General features: G+C 39.4%; 1 protein-coding gene across 1 annotated transcript; it reads right to left on the reverse strand.

Annotated features, from left to right (window-relative positions):
* Positions 1-1,292: 1,292 nt before the first annotated feature.
* On the reverse strand, positions 1,293-17,120 carry LOC137383904 (dual specificity tyrosine-phosphorylation-regulated kinase 2-like). The gene is made up of 3 exons (XM_068057284.1): positions 16,709-17,120; positions 14,098-14,213; positions 1,293-9,951 (listed from the first exon to the last, which is right to left on the reverse strand). The coding sequence occupies exons 1-3, from the start codon at positions 16,749-16,751 to the stop codon at positions 8,374-8,376; spliced, it is 1,737 nt and encodes a 578-aa protein (XP_067913385.1). The 5' UTR covers positions 16,752-17,120; the 3' UTR covers positions 1,293-8,373.
* Between the last annotated feature and the right edge of the window lie 761 nt (positions 17,121-17,881).

Genomic DNA, 17,881 nt, shown 5'->3' on the forward strand with positions numbered 1-17,881 from the left:
GGCAAGCTGCTCGTTCCTGATCTTAAGTTTCTATTTCTTAGTATCGCAGTTAATAATTCCAACCAGACCCATATGTCATCAGTTCATTTTCACGTGTCAAATGAGCCGTGGTGATTTGAGGTTTGAGCCTATAAATGGAGGATGCCGCAAGAGATTAGCATGTTCCACTGTCAGAAGGAAAAGTTACATTGTCCCCATCTTTACCAACAGCCTCCCAATTCATTGGATAAAAACAGCCATGGGTCATTACTCTGTGGCTTCAGGCCATTTTTGCAGCCTAGTGTGTGCAGAAACAAGAGATTCTTTGAGAAATGCAAGGGAAAGTCTGTGGGAGAAAGAGGCATTGCTTTTGCAAGATAGTGGAGACACTTCCCTCCCTTTTAATGGTATCTTTCAGAGCTCCTTCCCACACAGAACCATGAGGAATTAGATACATAGTTAACTATAAGTTTTATTTATAAAACATCACAAGGTGCTGCATAGGAGCATTATAAAATTTGACACTAAGCCACACAGAGGTTAGCGCAGATACCGAAAGCTTTGTTTGTTCATGGGATGTGGGCAATGCTGGCCTTGCCAGCATTTATTGTCCATTTCTAATTGTCTTTGAGAAGCTGATAGTTACACCCATAGTGCTGTTAGGTAGGGAGTTCTAGGATTTTGACAATGTTGTGAAGGAATAGCAACAGATTTCTAAGTTACGCAAATGGTTGTGTTCCCCTGCTCCTGCTATCCTTGTTCTTCTAGGTGGTAGACATCATGGGTTTGAAAGGCGCTGTCAAAGACGCCTTGGCAAATTGTTGTAGTGCTTCTTGTAGATGTTACACACTGGACATGGAAGGAGTGAATGTTTAAAGTGGTGGATGGGGTACCAATCAAGCGGGCTGCTTTTTCCTGGATAACATTCTTAGTCAATAGTGTTGGAGAGGCACTTATCCAGGCAAGCGGATAGCATTCCATCATGCTCCTGACTTGTGTCTTACAGATGGTGGAAAGGCTTTGGGAAGTCAGAAGGTGAGCTACTTGCTGCACAATTTCGAGCCTCTGACCTGCTCTTGTAGCCATAGTCGTGTGTGGCTGGACCAATTAAGTTTCTAGTCAATGGTGAACCCCAGGATGTTGATAGTAGGTAATGGTAATACTGCTGAATGCCACTGGTTGTTTGTAACAGAAATTATGCAAATGATAACTTGTGACATATAGAATTTTTAAAAATGAAGCATGACAATCTATGTGCTGTAAGTTTACTACATACATTTTTTTAAAAATACAGGTTGTTTCCAATGCCAAGGTACCATATAGAAACTGTTTTATTGGAGTAGATCTCAATACAATTGTTTGGCAGGAACTGTTTGCACATATTTCAGCATAATTTTTATTGAGTGAAAACATTCTCCAAATTGCAGCTAGTTCAGTTGCATTCAACAGTGTGACTGAACTTTAGGAGACACAAAATATAAGAATCCAATAAAATTCAATTAACATTCAAATCACTTTCAGGATCATATTTATTCTTTAAAATGTCATTAACTTGAATAAAATGCAAATAGCAAAATTTTACACATTAACATTAATGACTGTTACACCACTGCTTTCAAGTACTGGTTAGCAACCCTTGAAAATCACAGTAATGTAGAGTGGTTGGGTCACAATACCTGAAATCTACGTAAGGCACACAAGAAACCAGAGGCAGGTTTGGGCTCACACAATCAGTGTACATGTTCTGGTTCCTTCAAGTCTTCAGTTAATCCATGCATTCCTTCCAGCACACAAATATCTTTGATAGCGTCTACCGGAGGTACTTTAAGAGGTACTACCAACATTAAGTAGCTGTTTAAGTCTTCTGTATGAACAAACACCACACAGGATATTTGATCACACTTAAAGTGTTGAATTCTGGCAAAGTGACAACTCAATTTTAAAAATTTATACTCATGACAAATAGGTTATTGAAATCTGTATTAGTTAATAATAAATTTTGAAATTGGAGAAAGTGTTTTTTATATTTTTCCAGGACATCTAGAATAGCTCAACACTGCCTTAAAATTCACAACACAATCATAAGTTTCCTCCCAAAAGGTGACTATACTAATTTAAAAAGGCACCTTATAAAAACAATCCATAGCATGTTCTGCATTATTGCTTTTGATATAGTAAACCTGTTTTAAAAAATTCTACCACACAATTAAAATCAGTTTAAAGTTACTTTACTTTCAATGCTGGCAGATTGATTTTCATAAAGAACTGTACAACTTGGTACCTTTATACCCATTCTGTGCAGTGTAATCAAAATGTGACAATTAGAGTAGTAATCTTAGAGTTAAGATGCAAGATATTGCTCAAGTTAAAATAACCTTTGAACTGACCCATTTAAAAATCCTCCAGGTATCTCAGTGGACAAGAAGTTTGTTGCAATTACAATTCAGTTTGAAAGCAATCATAAATTTTACATGCCTGTAAGGAAGATGGTAGCTTCCCAATGTAATCCACGACAACCTTTCACTTAAAATATCATGAACGTTCAGGAAATTCAATTACTGAAAATGGAAATTATAGAGCAGCATTAATTATTCATTCCTGATTTTATTTGCACCATCATTGGCAGCCATGCCTTCAGCTCCTGGAATGACAATTTAAGCTCCAAGCCTCTCTACCTCCTTTAAGAAGCTCCTTATATCCTATCTCTTTGACTTGTCCTAATATCTCCTTATGTGGCTCTGTGTCAAATTTTTAAAATACAATGCTCCTGCAAGTGCTTGGAACATTTTAACTATATTGTCGGCACTACCAAAATGCAAGGTGTTAAAATTCTGAATAGGCCAGCTTACCTACTATAGATATGCAATTTTGTTCCTTGAAATAAAGTTATTTCTTCATTATTTTAATATTGCAGGATGTCATTTTCATTAACACAGAAATCTACTTTCCTTTGTGAAAAATTAAGAAAAATCCTCGATTTTTGATGATTTAGAATAAGTTTTGTAATTTAGTTTCAAATTGAGTTTTATAAATGCATTTCTACTGAATGATAAACAGGGAACAGGAAAACATAGCCTGTGGAGATTTAAACTAAGATGAAAATTTTCTACTTTCAGTACAAAACAAATCCAGTACTAGAAGAGCAGAAATATCCTGCAAGTAAACATTGGGAAGACACGTCACTGCTTTCCGTTCCCATCAAACTTCGTTCACTTGCCACTGACTCCACTCCTCTCCCTACCACTGTCTGAGACTGAACCAGACTGTTTACAACCTTAGTGCTATATTTGACTCCGAGATGAGCTTCTAACCAAATAACCACTCCATCACCAAGACCTCTTATTTCCACCTCAGTAATATCACCCAACTCTGCCGGTGAAACCCTCATCCATGCCTTTGTTACCTCTAGACTGGACTATTCCAATGCACACCTAGCTGGCCTCTCCAGTACTACGTTCCACAAACATGGTCATTCAAAACTCTGCTATCTGTGTCTTTGCTCACAAGTCAAGCTCACCCATATCCCGTGCTTGCTGACCTCCATCAGCTCTCAGTTAAACAATGCCTCAATTTTTAAACTATCTTTTTGTTTCCAAATCCCTCCATGGCCTCGCTCCTCCAGCCTTACAACCCTCCGAGATTTCTATGCACCACGAATTCTGGCTTCTTTGAGCATTCCCAATTTTAAATTGCTCCACCGTTAATGACCATGCCTTCAATTATCAAGGCCCTAAGCTCTGGAATTCTTTCCCACTTTAAGATGCTTCTTAAAGCCTCGCTCTAACCAAGCTTTGTCATCTGGCCTAATATCTCCTTACATGACTTGGTGTCAAATATTTGTTTGACAATGCTTGTAAAGCACCTTGGATCATTTTGTCATGTCAGAGGTGCCATATAAATGCAAGTTGCCGCTGTTACTGATGAACCATATCAATAATTTATATTAGTGAATATTTTGGTATCGAAAAGATTTCCAATATTTCAGTCAATGTAGATATTTAAAAGAAAATAAACCCAAAGAACATGTTTTCTAGTGTAAAATAAAAACAGGAAATGCTGGAAATACTGTACTGCATGAGGTTTTGTAATACTTACAGTACATGAGTGGGGAGGCTAGATGATTTTCAAGTACATATTTGAACTCAAAACATTACTGTGGATTCCAATCCACAAAGCGGTTTCCATATCTTATTGGCCTTTCGGGAATAATTCGAATAGCTAACTCAATTGCTCACCTTCTATTCTGGCATATTTCCCAATTCTGAATGGCAGACAACTTTTCAATTCCTAATAGCTGGCAAAATTCTAGAAATGTCAATAATCAATCTACTAGCCTATAAGAACATAAACAGGAAGCCTATAGCTAATTATGACTCAACAGGCTAACATTCAGAACATTTTGTTAGTTCCCACTATATTTGTGCATCCGATTGTCCAGTGCGGTTATAAAAATAATTGTGTTGAAATTCCAGTTGCTTCTTCCTCAAAACATGTACTTGTGCAATACATGTTATCAGTTGTACTACTGCTGAAGGTGATAACCAACTGGACCAGAATTGTTATAAAAGGTTTTCATATCCTAAAAATAAACTTACTTCTACAGGAGAACCTGTTGGAGCAACAAACTTGTGCTTTATGTTTGGCAGGGATGTCTATAGACTTTTTTTAAAAATCTCAATGGGCCACTTGGCTACACACCATGCAGCCTTACAGGAACATAGCAGGTTTAAATAAATGCGGTCATTACCTTGTATATATTTCTAGTTCATAATACTAACAGATCTTCACTGCTTGGGTAGTAAACAAGTGGAGCAAGTCAGCCGTCCATTATAGAACTCCACTGCTGGGTTCTATAAATGGGCAGATGATCTGTTCAGTCACTTTACTGCTCTAGCAATGACTGTAATAATGACCCCCTTGCTGTTCTGTTTGGGGATTTATCCAATGAGTAATAATGTTAAGAACAGCCCTTTCCAAACTCAAAACAGGACAAACCAGTGAGTATGAAATATAAGTGCAAGTAGATTTGAGATGTCTGGGCTTGTGGACTAAACTACAAGGGCCTACAGGCCACAGTTTACACACCCCATTCCACTTGCAATACATTCCCATTTGCTCCTACAGGAGGAGCTCTCAAGTCAAGAACAGCAGTAAAAATGCCAACGGCACTACCTGCTCTTCCTCCTGCATACCCCATAAATCTAAACAGCTGTTCTTCGACCTCTCGGTATGGATTTGAACTTCTAACCCTGTGACACTACACAAGGACATGTTAACGTCACCAATTCCACGTAAATCAGTATTTAAGCCAATATGCCTGTTCTATCTAATCCATTAGTAAATCACCAGCTTCCAATACATTTAATTGATTCATCGGTGCTCATTGTGAAATATTTATAATGTGGTGCTCAAATTTCTTGCATGTTCTGAATTGTAATCCATGATTGGCTGAGGCAAATGCTCCATGTGGTTAAGTTTAACGTGCTGCATTTTGATAGATTACAGAAACAGAACTCATGCAAGAGAAGACAACGAAATTTGAGTTGTAAACACGGTGAACATAATCAAATTGTTTACACTTCACAAATTGTATATATCTAGTTCATAACAGCACTTAGAAAGGTTTAGGCAGAAAATGGATTTTCCATTCATATTCATTGAAAAGGAATGGATTGAATTATAAATGGCCATGCACTGTTTTATTGGTAAAACTGGCAGTAATTGCTTTGTAATGTCTGGAAAAACATAAATCAGTTACATGTAAAGGTTAAAATCACAGCTTTGTATGTTTTTGCCTGCCTAACATAGTGGCTGTTTTATAACAGTTTAATTGTACATGAAGAGAACAAGTTAGTGGACAAGGAGTAGCAAGTAGGAAAATGTCTGCTTCACCACCTTTCCAAATTTGTTTTTGATTCAATCTTCAACTAATTCACTATAACAATCAGAAGTAGATCACTGGTCCACCTATCTTATCCCTCCAACTTCCCATGAGTAAGGACAGGTAGCAGCATCACTGCACATAGTGCAACCAGAGAAACAATAGTTCTGGCATATCATGCTTTAGATTGAAAATGGTATTTTGCAAGTAAAGCATCTGACATTTCAATCGACTGAAATTTCATTACAGCTGCAATTATTCCAATAGATTTTTTTTAAAAATGAACCATTGGATTTTCTTTATAATTTTTTTGTAAAGCAGGAGAGATCAATTTCATGAGGTCTTCTATTTATTAAAAGTTTTGGTCTTCATTTGAACAGTTATCAAAAAGTTACTATCTGTTGAAACATTTCATAAACTAAATTGGCTAAACCTGAAAAGTGCACAATTATAGATTAAAAACATCTGTCACATGGAAATGTTAAAACCTCCTGCAAAGTATTGCTGTATTCAAACAGGAGCACTTAGATTTGCACGTTGGATATTCAAGCTTTGGTGAACCTTCATTTAAAATGTTTTGTACGAATATTTTGAATTCTTCTAATAGGAGGATGAAGCAATTAGGAAATATCAATTTGAGGAGGCCCTATTCTGGCATTTATTAAAACTTGCTGATACTGAGTAGGATTTTTGGATCAGTCATGAAGTGGAATGGTTTCATTCCAGAAAGTACTAAGGTGTGATATCTGCAGACAGTGGACAGACATTTGCAGGCCTGACTTGGGAGTCTGAATTTTTACAATCTGCAGAGGGCTGGTGAAGAGGCAGGATGCAAAAAGGTTTCGCTTGATTATCACTGAGAAAGTGACACTTAGACACACAAAAATGGTGATGCAAAACATTTCTTTTTGCAGGTCTAAAAGTTTGTTGTGGGTTTCCATTTCTTTCAAAAAATGCCTAAGTATGACAAATGCTTCTTGGCATTACTGCCTTTTGTGTTAACATTTTAAAAAGGTTACATGGTTTGTCTTTTAATACTAGTAGCTATATTGGCATTGAATTGGACTGCTATATTGGTACTGAAATCATGATACTGCTGTATTATACACTACTTTAACCCTGTAGATTCTTACGCTGACACAATTTTGCACTTAACAATAGCTTTCGCTGATGAAAGTAAATTTCAGTTAAGTTTAATAGCTCATTTGCCACCATACAAAACACTTACAAGTGTGTCCCTAGTCTGCATTGCTGGTCTCCTGATAATTTTCAAGTGAAGATTGACAAAGTCAAATTTTCAGTTTTTTTTTTAAGATGGTACCTAGATATTACAAAAATTACAAATATGAATGTGTATTTTGGAGTCAACTTAAAAATTGCTTATTCTTAACCAGAGAAAATGTTAGGTAGAACTTAGGTGGCACAAATCTTGCTCAAAGTTTCCAATTTTTTTTCCAAAGTTGCTACTAAGAATTTTTCTTTCTCCACCCAAGGAAGTTTAGAAGTGTAAAATGGGAGATAGGAACCCAGATGAGGATGCTGGACAACAAACAGGCATCCCAAATTCTGAAACCCCTAGCTGAAGAGTTCAGAAGGTTATATTTATCAGTTTATTCCACAGGTTGCCGGTCACCCAGAAGAATTAAGAGTCCTGGTTTCTTTCAAAAGAGTGATCAACATATTTCTATTGCACAACATATAGGGGGCTAAATGCTTACTTCCAGATTATGATGATAGCTAGATATTGAGATTTTGCAAGACAGTTTAAATAGAAGTGACTTGCAGTACCCATCCACAAGTGAGCTACACGAGCTGACTGGCCTTTTAGTTTTGTGAATAAATGAAAAATACACAGAATAGGCCAATTTTCCAAGTGTGTTACACAGATCTAGTGTCAATTAATTACCAATGCCCATATGTTTCAAGTCCAATCACTGTCTAAACATCGCCTTCCACCAAAGCCACATTAAAATAGAAGTCAGTGTGTGCGCGCACATTTGGAGAGTGGGGGAGGGAGGGTGAATTTGTTAATGTAATTTATCAAACAAGATCCTTACTTATAATAAATTAACTAGTATACTATAGAAAGGACAATAGGATTCTTTGAATCTTAACTGATAATCAATTGTGGCCTAAAGAACTTAATTTGATTAAGTGAGGACTGATATAGACAAGTCTTGACCACAATATTTTGTAATCACTCCTGTTGGGTATTTTAAAACGTTTTAAATAAGATTTAAGAAAGCACTGTATGTTTACTTCATATTATTCCCAACAAACTAGGGGTAATCATATTTTGATATTATAAACTACAATAGTCTTCAGCGGGTCAGATGGATAAAGAATAATTTTATGCACTTTAATGCAACTTGGAAATTAGTTTCTTTCAAGGTTGAAATACATAATAATTATGAAGTACCTGTTAAACAGTTTACCAGCAAAAAGACCTATATAAGAAATTTTTTTTTTTCATTTGACATGTTCTTGGGTTTAATTTGCAGCACACAATAGCCTTAGCTAACTAATTTTGGAAGCACAGTACGTAGAGGTATATTATTTCCATTTGAATCAGCCATTTGCACCAAATTGGTCCTTAATTTGGTGCTTGTGCCAATACTTGGGGGTAACTTGGAAACAATTCCAGGCAAGGAACTATTGCTATCTGGCGTAGATTTAACTGGCGTAGTCTTCTCCACAATGGGTGGTTTGGGTAAACGTCTAGCTAGCCACGAATGTCTCAAAGCCTGGGTGGGTGTTATGCGACTAGGTGGCTCCCAATCCAAACATCTCTTTAGGAAACCAATGAAGAGTGAGTCATCGCAACCCTTCAAGGCAGTCACCCAGTTCCTGCTGCCTGGTGGTCCTCGCAGCTTACCTCTTCTAGAACGACCACCATTCAAAATCACAGTGTTATCTGGAAGTGTGTTGATAGTGCAATAGCGTGGCTGATTCTTTGAGTTGAAGAAGTTCTTGGCTCGTTTGCACTGATCCAGCATTTTTTGAGGTGGCAGCCCCAAAAGTTCCATCATGCAAGCCAACTGATCTCCTTCATCTTCCCCAGGAAAGAGGGGATACCCAGTCAATAGTTCAGCAAGGATACAACCAAAGCTCCACATGTCAATAGGCATCCCATAACGTGAGCCAAGGATAACTTCAGGAGCTCGATAAAATCGTGACTGGATGTACGTGAAAACGCGCTGATGCTCATAGCAGCTGGAGCCAAAATCAATTACTTTGATGCCACTACGGCCTTGCTGCTTCAGTAAAATATTTTCTGGCTTCAAATCACAATGAATGATTCGATTTTTTTGCAATGCTTCCAGGCACTGTAGGATGGAATGGGCAAACTTCCGCACTAACTGAAGGCTGAACCCCTGGAATTTGTTTCTTTTGATTAGTTCATACAGGTTCATGCTCAGCAGTTCAAAGGTCATACAGGTGTGGTTGCGGAATGTGAAATTCTCCAGCATGTGAATGATGTTCATCTGAAAGTTCTTGTCTTGCTTTTTCAAGTGCTCCAGGATTCGGATCTCCTCTACAGCCTGCCGGTGGAACCGCTTCTCATTTCGTACTATCTTCAATGCAATGTTCTGCCGCAGTTTATGGTCATACACTTTAGCCACCTGCCCAAAGCTTCCCTTCCCAATAACTTTAAGTATCTCATATCTATATGCTATATGGTCATGAGGCAAAAGTATGTAGGCTGCTTGATCATCATCATAACCACAGTTGTTTGATCCACCTATTACACCTTGTCGCTTTTTTGCGCTTAAACCCATAAAGTGAATTTCAGGATAGTTAAAGATTTCCTGATGCTCAAAGGAAGACAACTGATGCATGTGCATCTTCATGGCTTGGGTAGGTGTTATAGCAGTTTTTGACTTCAACGAAATACTGTCTGCTTTAGATGAGGGTGTACCATCTGGGCTCTTTTCTTTAAGTGAAGGGAGCGCTGTTTTACAAGCTCGAGACACAGTGGACTGCGATGTTGTATTATTCCGCCGGTTTCCAGCATCTTCAAATAGATGTTGCAACTTGACCTGAGTCCGACATGCACCTGGCAGATGGTCCTTCATTGTGCTCTTGCCAATCTAAAATTTGTATAAAAGAAAGTGCTCAGTTTGTCAAAATATACTGAAAGTATTAGTGGTAAAACAGCCCACAGTAACAAATCCTCTTGATCAGCAACCTTTAAAGCAGTATTGACCAATAGAAATGGCTGACTGGGTACAGTCAGTACAGATGCGGCTGTGGTGACACCCTTTTAGCCAAATGCATTAATTTTATTGAAAAACACCTTGCACACACACACAATGCATGAAAATGTACTTCACTTGTGTATTTACTTAAATGTCTACCACCATTCAGCAACCAATGGGCGGCGCAGTGGCTAGCACCGCAGCCTCACAGCTCCAGGGACCCAGGTTCAATTCTGGGTACTGCCTGTGCGGAGTTTGCAAGTTCTCCCTGTGACCGCGTGGGTTTTCGCCGGGTGCTCCGGTTTCCTCCCACCGCCAAAGACTTGTGGGTGATAGGTAAATTGGCCATTGTAAATTGCCCCTAGTGTAGGTAAGTGGTAGGGAATATGGGATTACTGTAGGGTTAGTATAAATGGGTGGTTCTTGGTCGGCACAGACTCGGTGAGCTGAAGGGCCTGTTTCAGTGCTGTATCTCTAAATAAATAAAAAATAAAATAAATAAACCAAGGAAATAACGTGTTCATAATGATTTAAAAATTCTCACTCTGCTTTGCCTTGTCATTTTACAAAAGTACAAAAATATTAAAGTGAACATGTATATGCCACACAAATATGAGTGCTGAGACCACATGGCCCCGCCTGTATCCATTACTCATTTTTTTATTTAGTGATCAGAAATGCAATTCACATGTTGCTCGTGGCCATTGTATTGGTCAGCACTGCATGAAATGTACCATACAAGTTACACTCAATCCTGAATACAATCAAATAGAATAAGTACACATAGATTTACAAACATCTATCTGCATTAGTCTCAAACTATTTTTTTCTTCTCTATCCCCCAACCCCCAAAGGTAGTAGCGGGAAGGTAGGTACCAAGAGGACCATTTCTGCCTCTAGTAGCACCCAGTAACCGCAATAGTTCAGCTACGGGTAACACGCAGGGAAATGCTCCTTTTACTTGACCTTGACAACATACATTAACCTGGCCCCGCAAGTGGCACAAACCATTACATGTACAATTTTTACATTGAATGAAACAGCCCATTAATAGTATGGAATTGGATTGAGTGTGCTAGCTTATTTCATGTGGGCCCCCTTTCAGCTGGCCAGAGATTTTATTAGTGCAGAGGACCCAGTGATGCTACCCTGTCCCATCAGTTTGTCTTTGGTTCTGTACATTGTTTTTTTCCCCCTCCAATGTTTTCCCCCCTTATGGCAAAGGAACTAACACTTGCTAGGATACAACTCAATGGTATCTGTCCTCCTCTCACGTGGTCTTTAAATGGCCATGCCGTACAAGCGTTGCAAATTTGACAGTGGGTAGCATCAAAATTGATCCTGTGCTCATATGGCATTCGCAATAGCACTTTCAAGGAGGAATCATTGGAAAGCAAGCAGCATTGAGAATCTTGGCCAACATTCCTCCACCTAGCCCAGGGACAATGAGGCCTACTGTACCATCGCCATTGCAATCCCAGCCAACTGATAATTGATTAAGACTTTGCAATACTGTGAAGCTTTACTCTAAATGTGGCTGTTCACAAACATATTTCTTCCCTCTTGGGAAAGCAGAGATATGGTTCCATGGTTGCTATGCATTCTGGTACCATAACTAACCAATTTTTAGTGGTTCTTTGACATGAATGCCATCAGACTCTAGCTAAGTCTGTTTGACACCTGATGCCCACATTCAAACTCAGTAACATATGGGAACTTTAAGAACATGAAAGCTAGTCAATTTTTCTCTTCCCTCACTAAGGGGTTCAAGAGACTAAGAAACACCCACTGCTACCCAAGCTAAGATCAATAAACTCAAGACATGGTGAAATTTGAACATGGGACCTTCCTGGTCTATGCATTTCAGTTTAAGACAGGCTGTACCATTCCCAAGTGAGCTGCCAGGGAGCTACCAGTTATACTCACAAAATTTATTGTTGTGTTAACATTCAGTATCAATATTTTAACTCGAACCATCTTTGTAGATCACCAGTGTTTAAAGCTGAAGGACAGCCAGTCCTCAGAGTAATTGCTTAGACAATATAAATAAACACGCAAAGAAAATAATGTTCAAATGTTCCACTTTCACACTACAAAAGGAAAATGTTCCACTAGGTGCCCACACATTTTCATTTAAGTCAGTACTAATACTCAATGATAGGTTCCTCCCCCACAATTGGTATTTGGAGGTACACTCGGACACTTCCTTCAAGATAAAAATAAATGCTTGTCAACTAAGAGCTAGTGCAGTACACTGTACATTCCTTTCATAGCAAACAAACCCCTGAACCCAATTAGAACACAGATCTGCCAACTTAGACACAGGGCATTTGCAGTCATCATGTCCTTTTGCTTCTAAAATAGCAAAGTAACTGCATTGGGTTATAATGGTGGGCGAAAATGGAAACCAAAGACAAGTAAGGAAATACCAGAGACTAGTGCAATAGTTCAGCTGTCCTGTTCCAATAGTAATATATTATCTGATGACTCAACAAAGCAGTGTATTAATTTAATTCATAGATGCATGCTGGATTGAAAAATGCCTTTTTTACTAAAACAACCTGTATTACACATTGGATTGGACTACAGTTTAGAACACAAGCAATTCAAAAATACATTAACGCAGCAATGAAGCACTGTTAACCCCTTACAATTGAAGTCCTTTAAATCGCAACTATTTCAGAAAAATGAGTAGTGGGCTCTTATCCACTTCCTGGCAGCTAAAGCAAGAGGAGGATAATGAAGCCTGACAACAGTTTAAATCCCAGCCCCTTCAGACATGCATTGGGATTGTGGTGGGAACCAAGCAAGTGGAGAGAAAAAAAAAGGATCAAAAATTATAATAAAATGAAACAGGTTGTCTATTCTTTCCTCAAGTCACTTAGGACCACCTTATGTTCTCAGCGTTTCAAATGAATTCACTTTCTTTGTCTACTCTTCTCCAAGTAACTTGCTATATGTTCAAACTTGCCTACCTACACATTAATAAATTTACATATAACTGCAGGCACTTGTAATCACTGTCACTTTGCATTTTCTGTCATTATATGGGCAGTTAGAAAAGTTCTCTCAGAACTGAAAGTGCATATTCTTATTCTGCAGAACTGAGAGGCATTAACTTCCTAAGGAATTTAAAGATTTTGGTAAAACTGTTGTAAATGGTGGGTACCTATTATTTTGCAGCTGCATCACCTTCTTGCATAGCTATTTTACTGAAAGAAATTTCTTTGATCTCACCATATCTAGAACTGCATGTTATGGTTGCCTAATGATTAAACATACTGCAGCTTTAACAGAAGACTGCACATGCTGTTCGGAGTCTTGGGTTGTTGTTGTGTCTGTTGAAAGTGCAAGCACAGGACAGGTCTATTAACAGACAGGTGAATATCTTGAAATCTGACTGGATACATCCCAATACCTGGTTATAGAGAACCACTCGCAAAGGCTTGCAAAGTAAGCAGTACAACTGGCCTCATTACCTCCAGGATGAATACAGTTTTGGATTAGGAAGAAGGGTAGGGGGATGGAGGTGAAAATATCAGCCAAGGTCAGCCTGGCCAGTCTCTCAACTGTGGTTGTGTCCTTGGATCAAAAACAGAATATTTATAATACCATAGAGCCACAGTGTTAAAAGTGGTTAAGTATCTCTTTAACAAACATTACAAATTCAAGAGTCAATAACTCTAAATGCTATCACCTACAGCCCCAATCCAATGTAGAACCAAGTAAGCTGAAGAGGCAAAGGGGGTGTAAAAGCAGCATGCTTGTGTAATTCTTAGTAATTTATACCTCAAACTTAGTAGTTAGTAGTTGGCAGGAAAAAAGACAGAGGCGCAAGGGGAGAGCCAACTGTGCAACAGCCCCAACAAACAAATTTCTCTGCAGCACCTGTGGAAGAGCCTGTCACTCCAGAATTGGCCTTTATAGCCACTCCAGGCGCTGCTTCACAAACCACTGACCACCTCCAGGCGCGTATCCATTGTCTCTCGAGATAAGGAGGCCCAAAAGAAAAGAGGTACATACTGTGCACACACTTACCGTTAAGCTATTAAGAGATGGTAATCCCACAGGGCTTTCTTTCTCAACACACGAGGCTTGGATCTCAGCCTGATCTACACGCATGTAAGAGTCATACAAGACATCCCCAAATTGGGCTGTGAACAGAAAAGTCAAAACCAAGCCATTACTGGAGTTCTGGGCTCAATGGATAAGTACTAAAATGAGTAAGACAAATTTGCAGTGAACAACCAGACTATCTTTACAGCATGTTGCCACTTGTCTTCCCCACTGAAGGCCTCACTAATAGCTACAAAGATGTTTCTTCCTCTTCTCCCCGATCAAATAAATGTATTGCATTTTCAAAAACAGAATCTGTGAAGTCTCAACCCTCTTCGATTTGTGAAATGTTTCATGGAGAACGAGCATAGAGAATGACAATAATATTTTATTAAAACTAGCTTCTCTCACATGGTATCTGCAACACGCTGTGAGGTTTAGCAACTAACATGCCCTATCCCTTTAAGGTATCCCAGAGGGTAAGTAGTCTAAAAAAATTCTTCCAAGTCCTCAAAGGCAAATCATTCTCATTTAAGATTTCTCTAGATCAGCAGCTGTTTGGCTCTCCCTTCTTTGAAAGGAAACAAAAACAGCAAAAAATAGTTGCGTACTATAAAAGAACGAAAAGGTCATTCTGTTGAAATTTGTTGGTCTTTTCTACTTGAGAGTCTGGAGTGCATATAGCCACTCGCCTCCACTCCACTGAAGCAGAAAAGGGGAGGTTAGAGTACAAAGCATTACCAGAAATGCAATTAGCTTTCGAAGTGGGGCCAATCACGACATTTAAGAGGCACTTAAATAAACACTTCAATAGGTAAAATATTAAGGCTATGGGAAAAAGCAAAGAATTGGTATTAGTCTGGTTACTCCAATGTAGTAATAGCATCAATACAGCTGTAATGATTCTAATGGTTTCCTGATGTGGCGGGATTTCGACAATTCTAGTACAGATTTCACTGAACTAAGACAAGGTGCAACAACAGATAGATGGATGAGAGTATTAACAAAATAGGGTTTGAAAAATAAACTGGTCTTGTCTCTTCAAATTTAGTAAAATTACAAAATCAGATTTCATTGCTCCATTAATTTCTTAACTAGACTAACAGAACTGGGAATATATTACAATGTGGCAACGCACTGAAAGGATTAAAATGAATTTGGAGTCCAAGAGACATTGGATTTAAAGATCTGAACTACAGGTTAACTGCTACAGGTTAAAATTTCTGCCATTGTTGGATGTATTCGTAAACCTCAGTACAAAGTTGAGTAATAATTGTAGGAGGGCATTATGTGGCAACATGATTACTGCTTGTAAGAGTGCAATCTGTGGATTATATTTCATGATAAGTAACTCCGTCAATAGAGCTGTTCATAGGTTACACTTTTTAATAGACTTGCAACTATATGGTAGAAACGTTAAATTTACAGCAGTCATTAATAAAGCTGCACAGTGAAACTGTTAATCTTACATAGATTAGCCTCAATGATGTACATTACCTGTTTTTTTTCCCCCAAAAGAAGCTGTATAAACTACAGCTCATAAACTCAAGATTGCACAAGGGAATAGAAACATTAAGTTGGAATTTTTGATCCAATATACATGGTGTAAATACTCTCTCAAAACTTTCAGATCTGCCACTGACAGTAAACACAACATTCACTTGGGCTGGGAACCATAGAAACATCCACAATTGTTATGTCATAAATGTAAAGGGGTCGTCAGTAGATGGATTCTAAATCGGTTGTCAAAAAAGGATCAAGAAGCATGTTCCATTTACAGGAATGTGTGAAATCGGAACACATCATCTAGTTTAACAGCCAAAACTCTCAACTGCTCCCAGCTGAAAGGTAGTTAAAAATGCACATTCTTTTGAGGCCAATACTTATGAAACAATATGAGCAAAATTGATAAGTCAATTGAAGTCATCAGGAAATTGGATGACACATGCACGCCTTCAGAAATGTGTAGAACAAAATAAAACAGATTTCACATGGTGGGGGGGAAAGAGATTTGGTATTTGCTGCCATTTGTCGATAACCTTCTACTCTTAAAGCAGCACTCAAAGTTAATACCGAAACATTTGTAAGTAATTTTGCCTGAAGTGACTTATATAACTCATTGCTATATTGTGGTTGCACGAAATGATCTCACCAAAGAGCAAGGTGGGGAATTTCACCTCCGAGGAAACCCCGAACAGGAAGCCTGAGGCATTGTTTTAAATAGGGAAAGACTGAACATACTTGCAAGAGCGTGGTCTAAATTGAAGAGAATACAACCAGTATTACTGACTGCACAGTACGAAAAATGGACTTTAAAAACACATTTGAAGGATGTGTATTATTCAAACCCTCGGTGGACTAAGGCACAAATAAAAGGGGGCAATCCAAACTACAAGATTTAAATCCTCCAACACAAAATCAAAATAATGAAATATGTATTTCAGCTTAATTATAAATATATTAAAATGCGGATCGGATGTAAAAAGAACAAAAAGCGTGGAGGATAGTAACCGCACACTGCACTGGAAATGGGCGAAAGGGCACATCATCATTAGCTTGCACACACGGTCCGCGACTCAGGAGCTTCTTTTACCCGTGGCCAAGTGTCGGGGGGCCGGTGCTTTCCTCGTTAACATGGCTGCCAGAGAGCGTTCAGCTGCCTCCAACCGCGGGCCATTCCTCACTCAGCTTCCTCCCGCTGGCCATCTGTCTCTGCTGAAGCCGGGCCGGAGGGTGCGGTCGGGCCGGGGGAGTCGGTCACTAGGTCTGAGGAGCCGCCGGATCCCGCCTCTCTCTGCTCGGTCGTTTGTCCGTTAATCGCGCTCGCAGTTTGTTGCTAAGCGCGGCCTAGCGTCACACACACACACCCCATGCTGAAGCGGAGACAGAGAATGTGTGTGGCAATGGAGAGGCGAGGAAAAGAACGCGCCCGCCCGGATCACCCCCTCAACGACACCGCGCCAACAGCCGGCCTGCGCTCGGCCAGCGCCGCGCCCCCTAGCGCCAGCCGCTGCCTCCCGCGCCGCCCCGACTCACTACTGCCCCCTGCTGCCGGGAGGACCTCCATTACAAGGGACAGCTCAGCTCGCAAACGGGACCCTGCGCTTCCGGTTGCTTGCCATTTCAACACTGCTCTCATGCTCACATCTCTATCCTGGGATTGCTGCAGTGTTGTAGTGAACAACAACGCATGCTCGAGGAACAGCATTTCATTTACTGATTAGGCACAATACAGTCTGCCGGACTGAACATTGAGTTCAATAATTTCAGAGCATGATGGCCCCGCCCATTTTACTTTTATTTTTAGTTATTTTTTCTTTTTTACATTTTTTTTGTTTATTTCGTTTCATTGTAGTTTGTTCAGTTTGCTTACCCACTGTTTTTTTTCATGTTTGTACTTGCTGCTGTTCAATCTTCAGTCCGTTAGCACCCTATCTGTACTAATGCTTTGCCTTTCAACACATCATTAACATATTGTTTGCCTTTGCTCCATGACCCTTTGGTCAGCGACGTGGCCTTGTCCAATCTACACCTTCTCCTTTGTTATCTCTTGCCCCACCCCCGCCTCACCTTTGACATTTCTAATATTTGCTAGTTCCGAAGAAGGGTCACTGATCCGAAACGTTAACTCTGCTTCTCCTTCCACAGATGCTGCCAGACCTGCTGAGCGGTTCCAGCATTTCTTGTTTTTATTTCGCAATTACGGACGGTGTACAATGAAGTTCAGAAACTTCTGTTCCCGATGTCAGGATCTGTCTGCTGTGAA

This window comes from Heterodontus francisci, chromosome 25 (assembly GCF_036365525.1).
Source record: "Heterodontus francisci isolate sHetFra1 chromosome 25, sHetFra1.hap1, whole genome shotgun sequence".
NCBI lineage: Eukaryota > Metazoa > Chordata > Chondrichthyes > Heterodontiformes > Heterodontidae > Heterodontus > Heterodontus francisci.

Excerpts from the sequence above, each read along its gene's own strand:
- LOC137383904 (XM_068057284.1), bottom strand. The coding sequence starts at position 16,751 with ATGTTAACGAGGAAAGCACCGGCCCCCCGACACTTGGCCACGG. Across the intron at positions 14,214-16,708 it reads CCCCCGACACTTGGCCACGG|CCCAATTTGGGGATGTCTTG; the intron begins GTAAAAGAAGCT and ends TTCTGTTCACAG. Across the intron at positions 9,952-14,097 it reads CATCTCTTAATAGCTTAACG|ATTGGCAAGAGCACAATGAA; the intron begins GTAAGTGTGTGC and ends TACAAATTTTAG.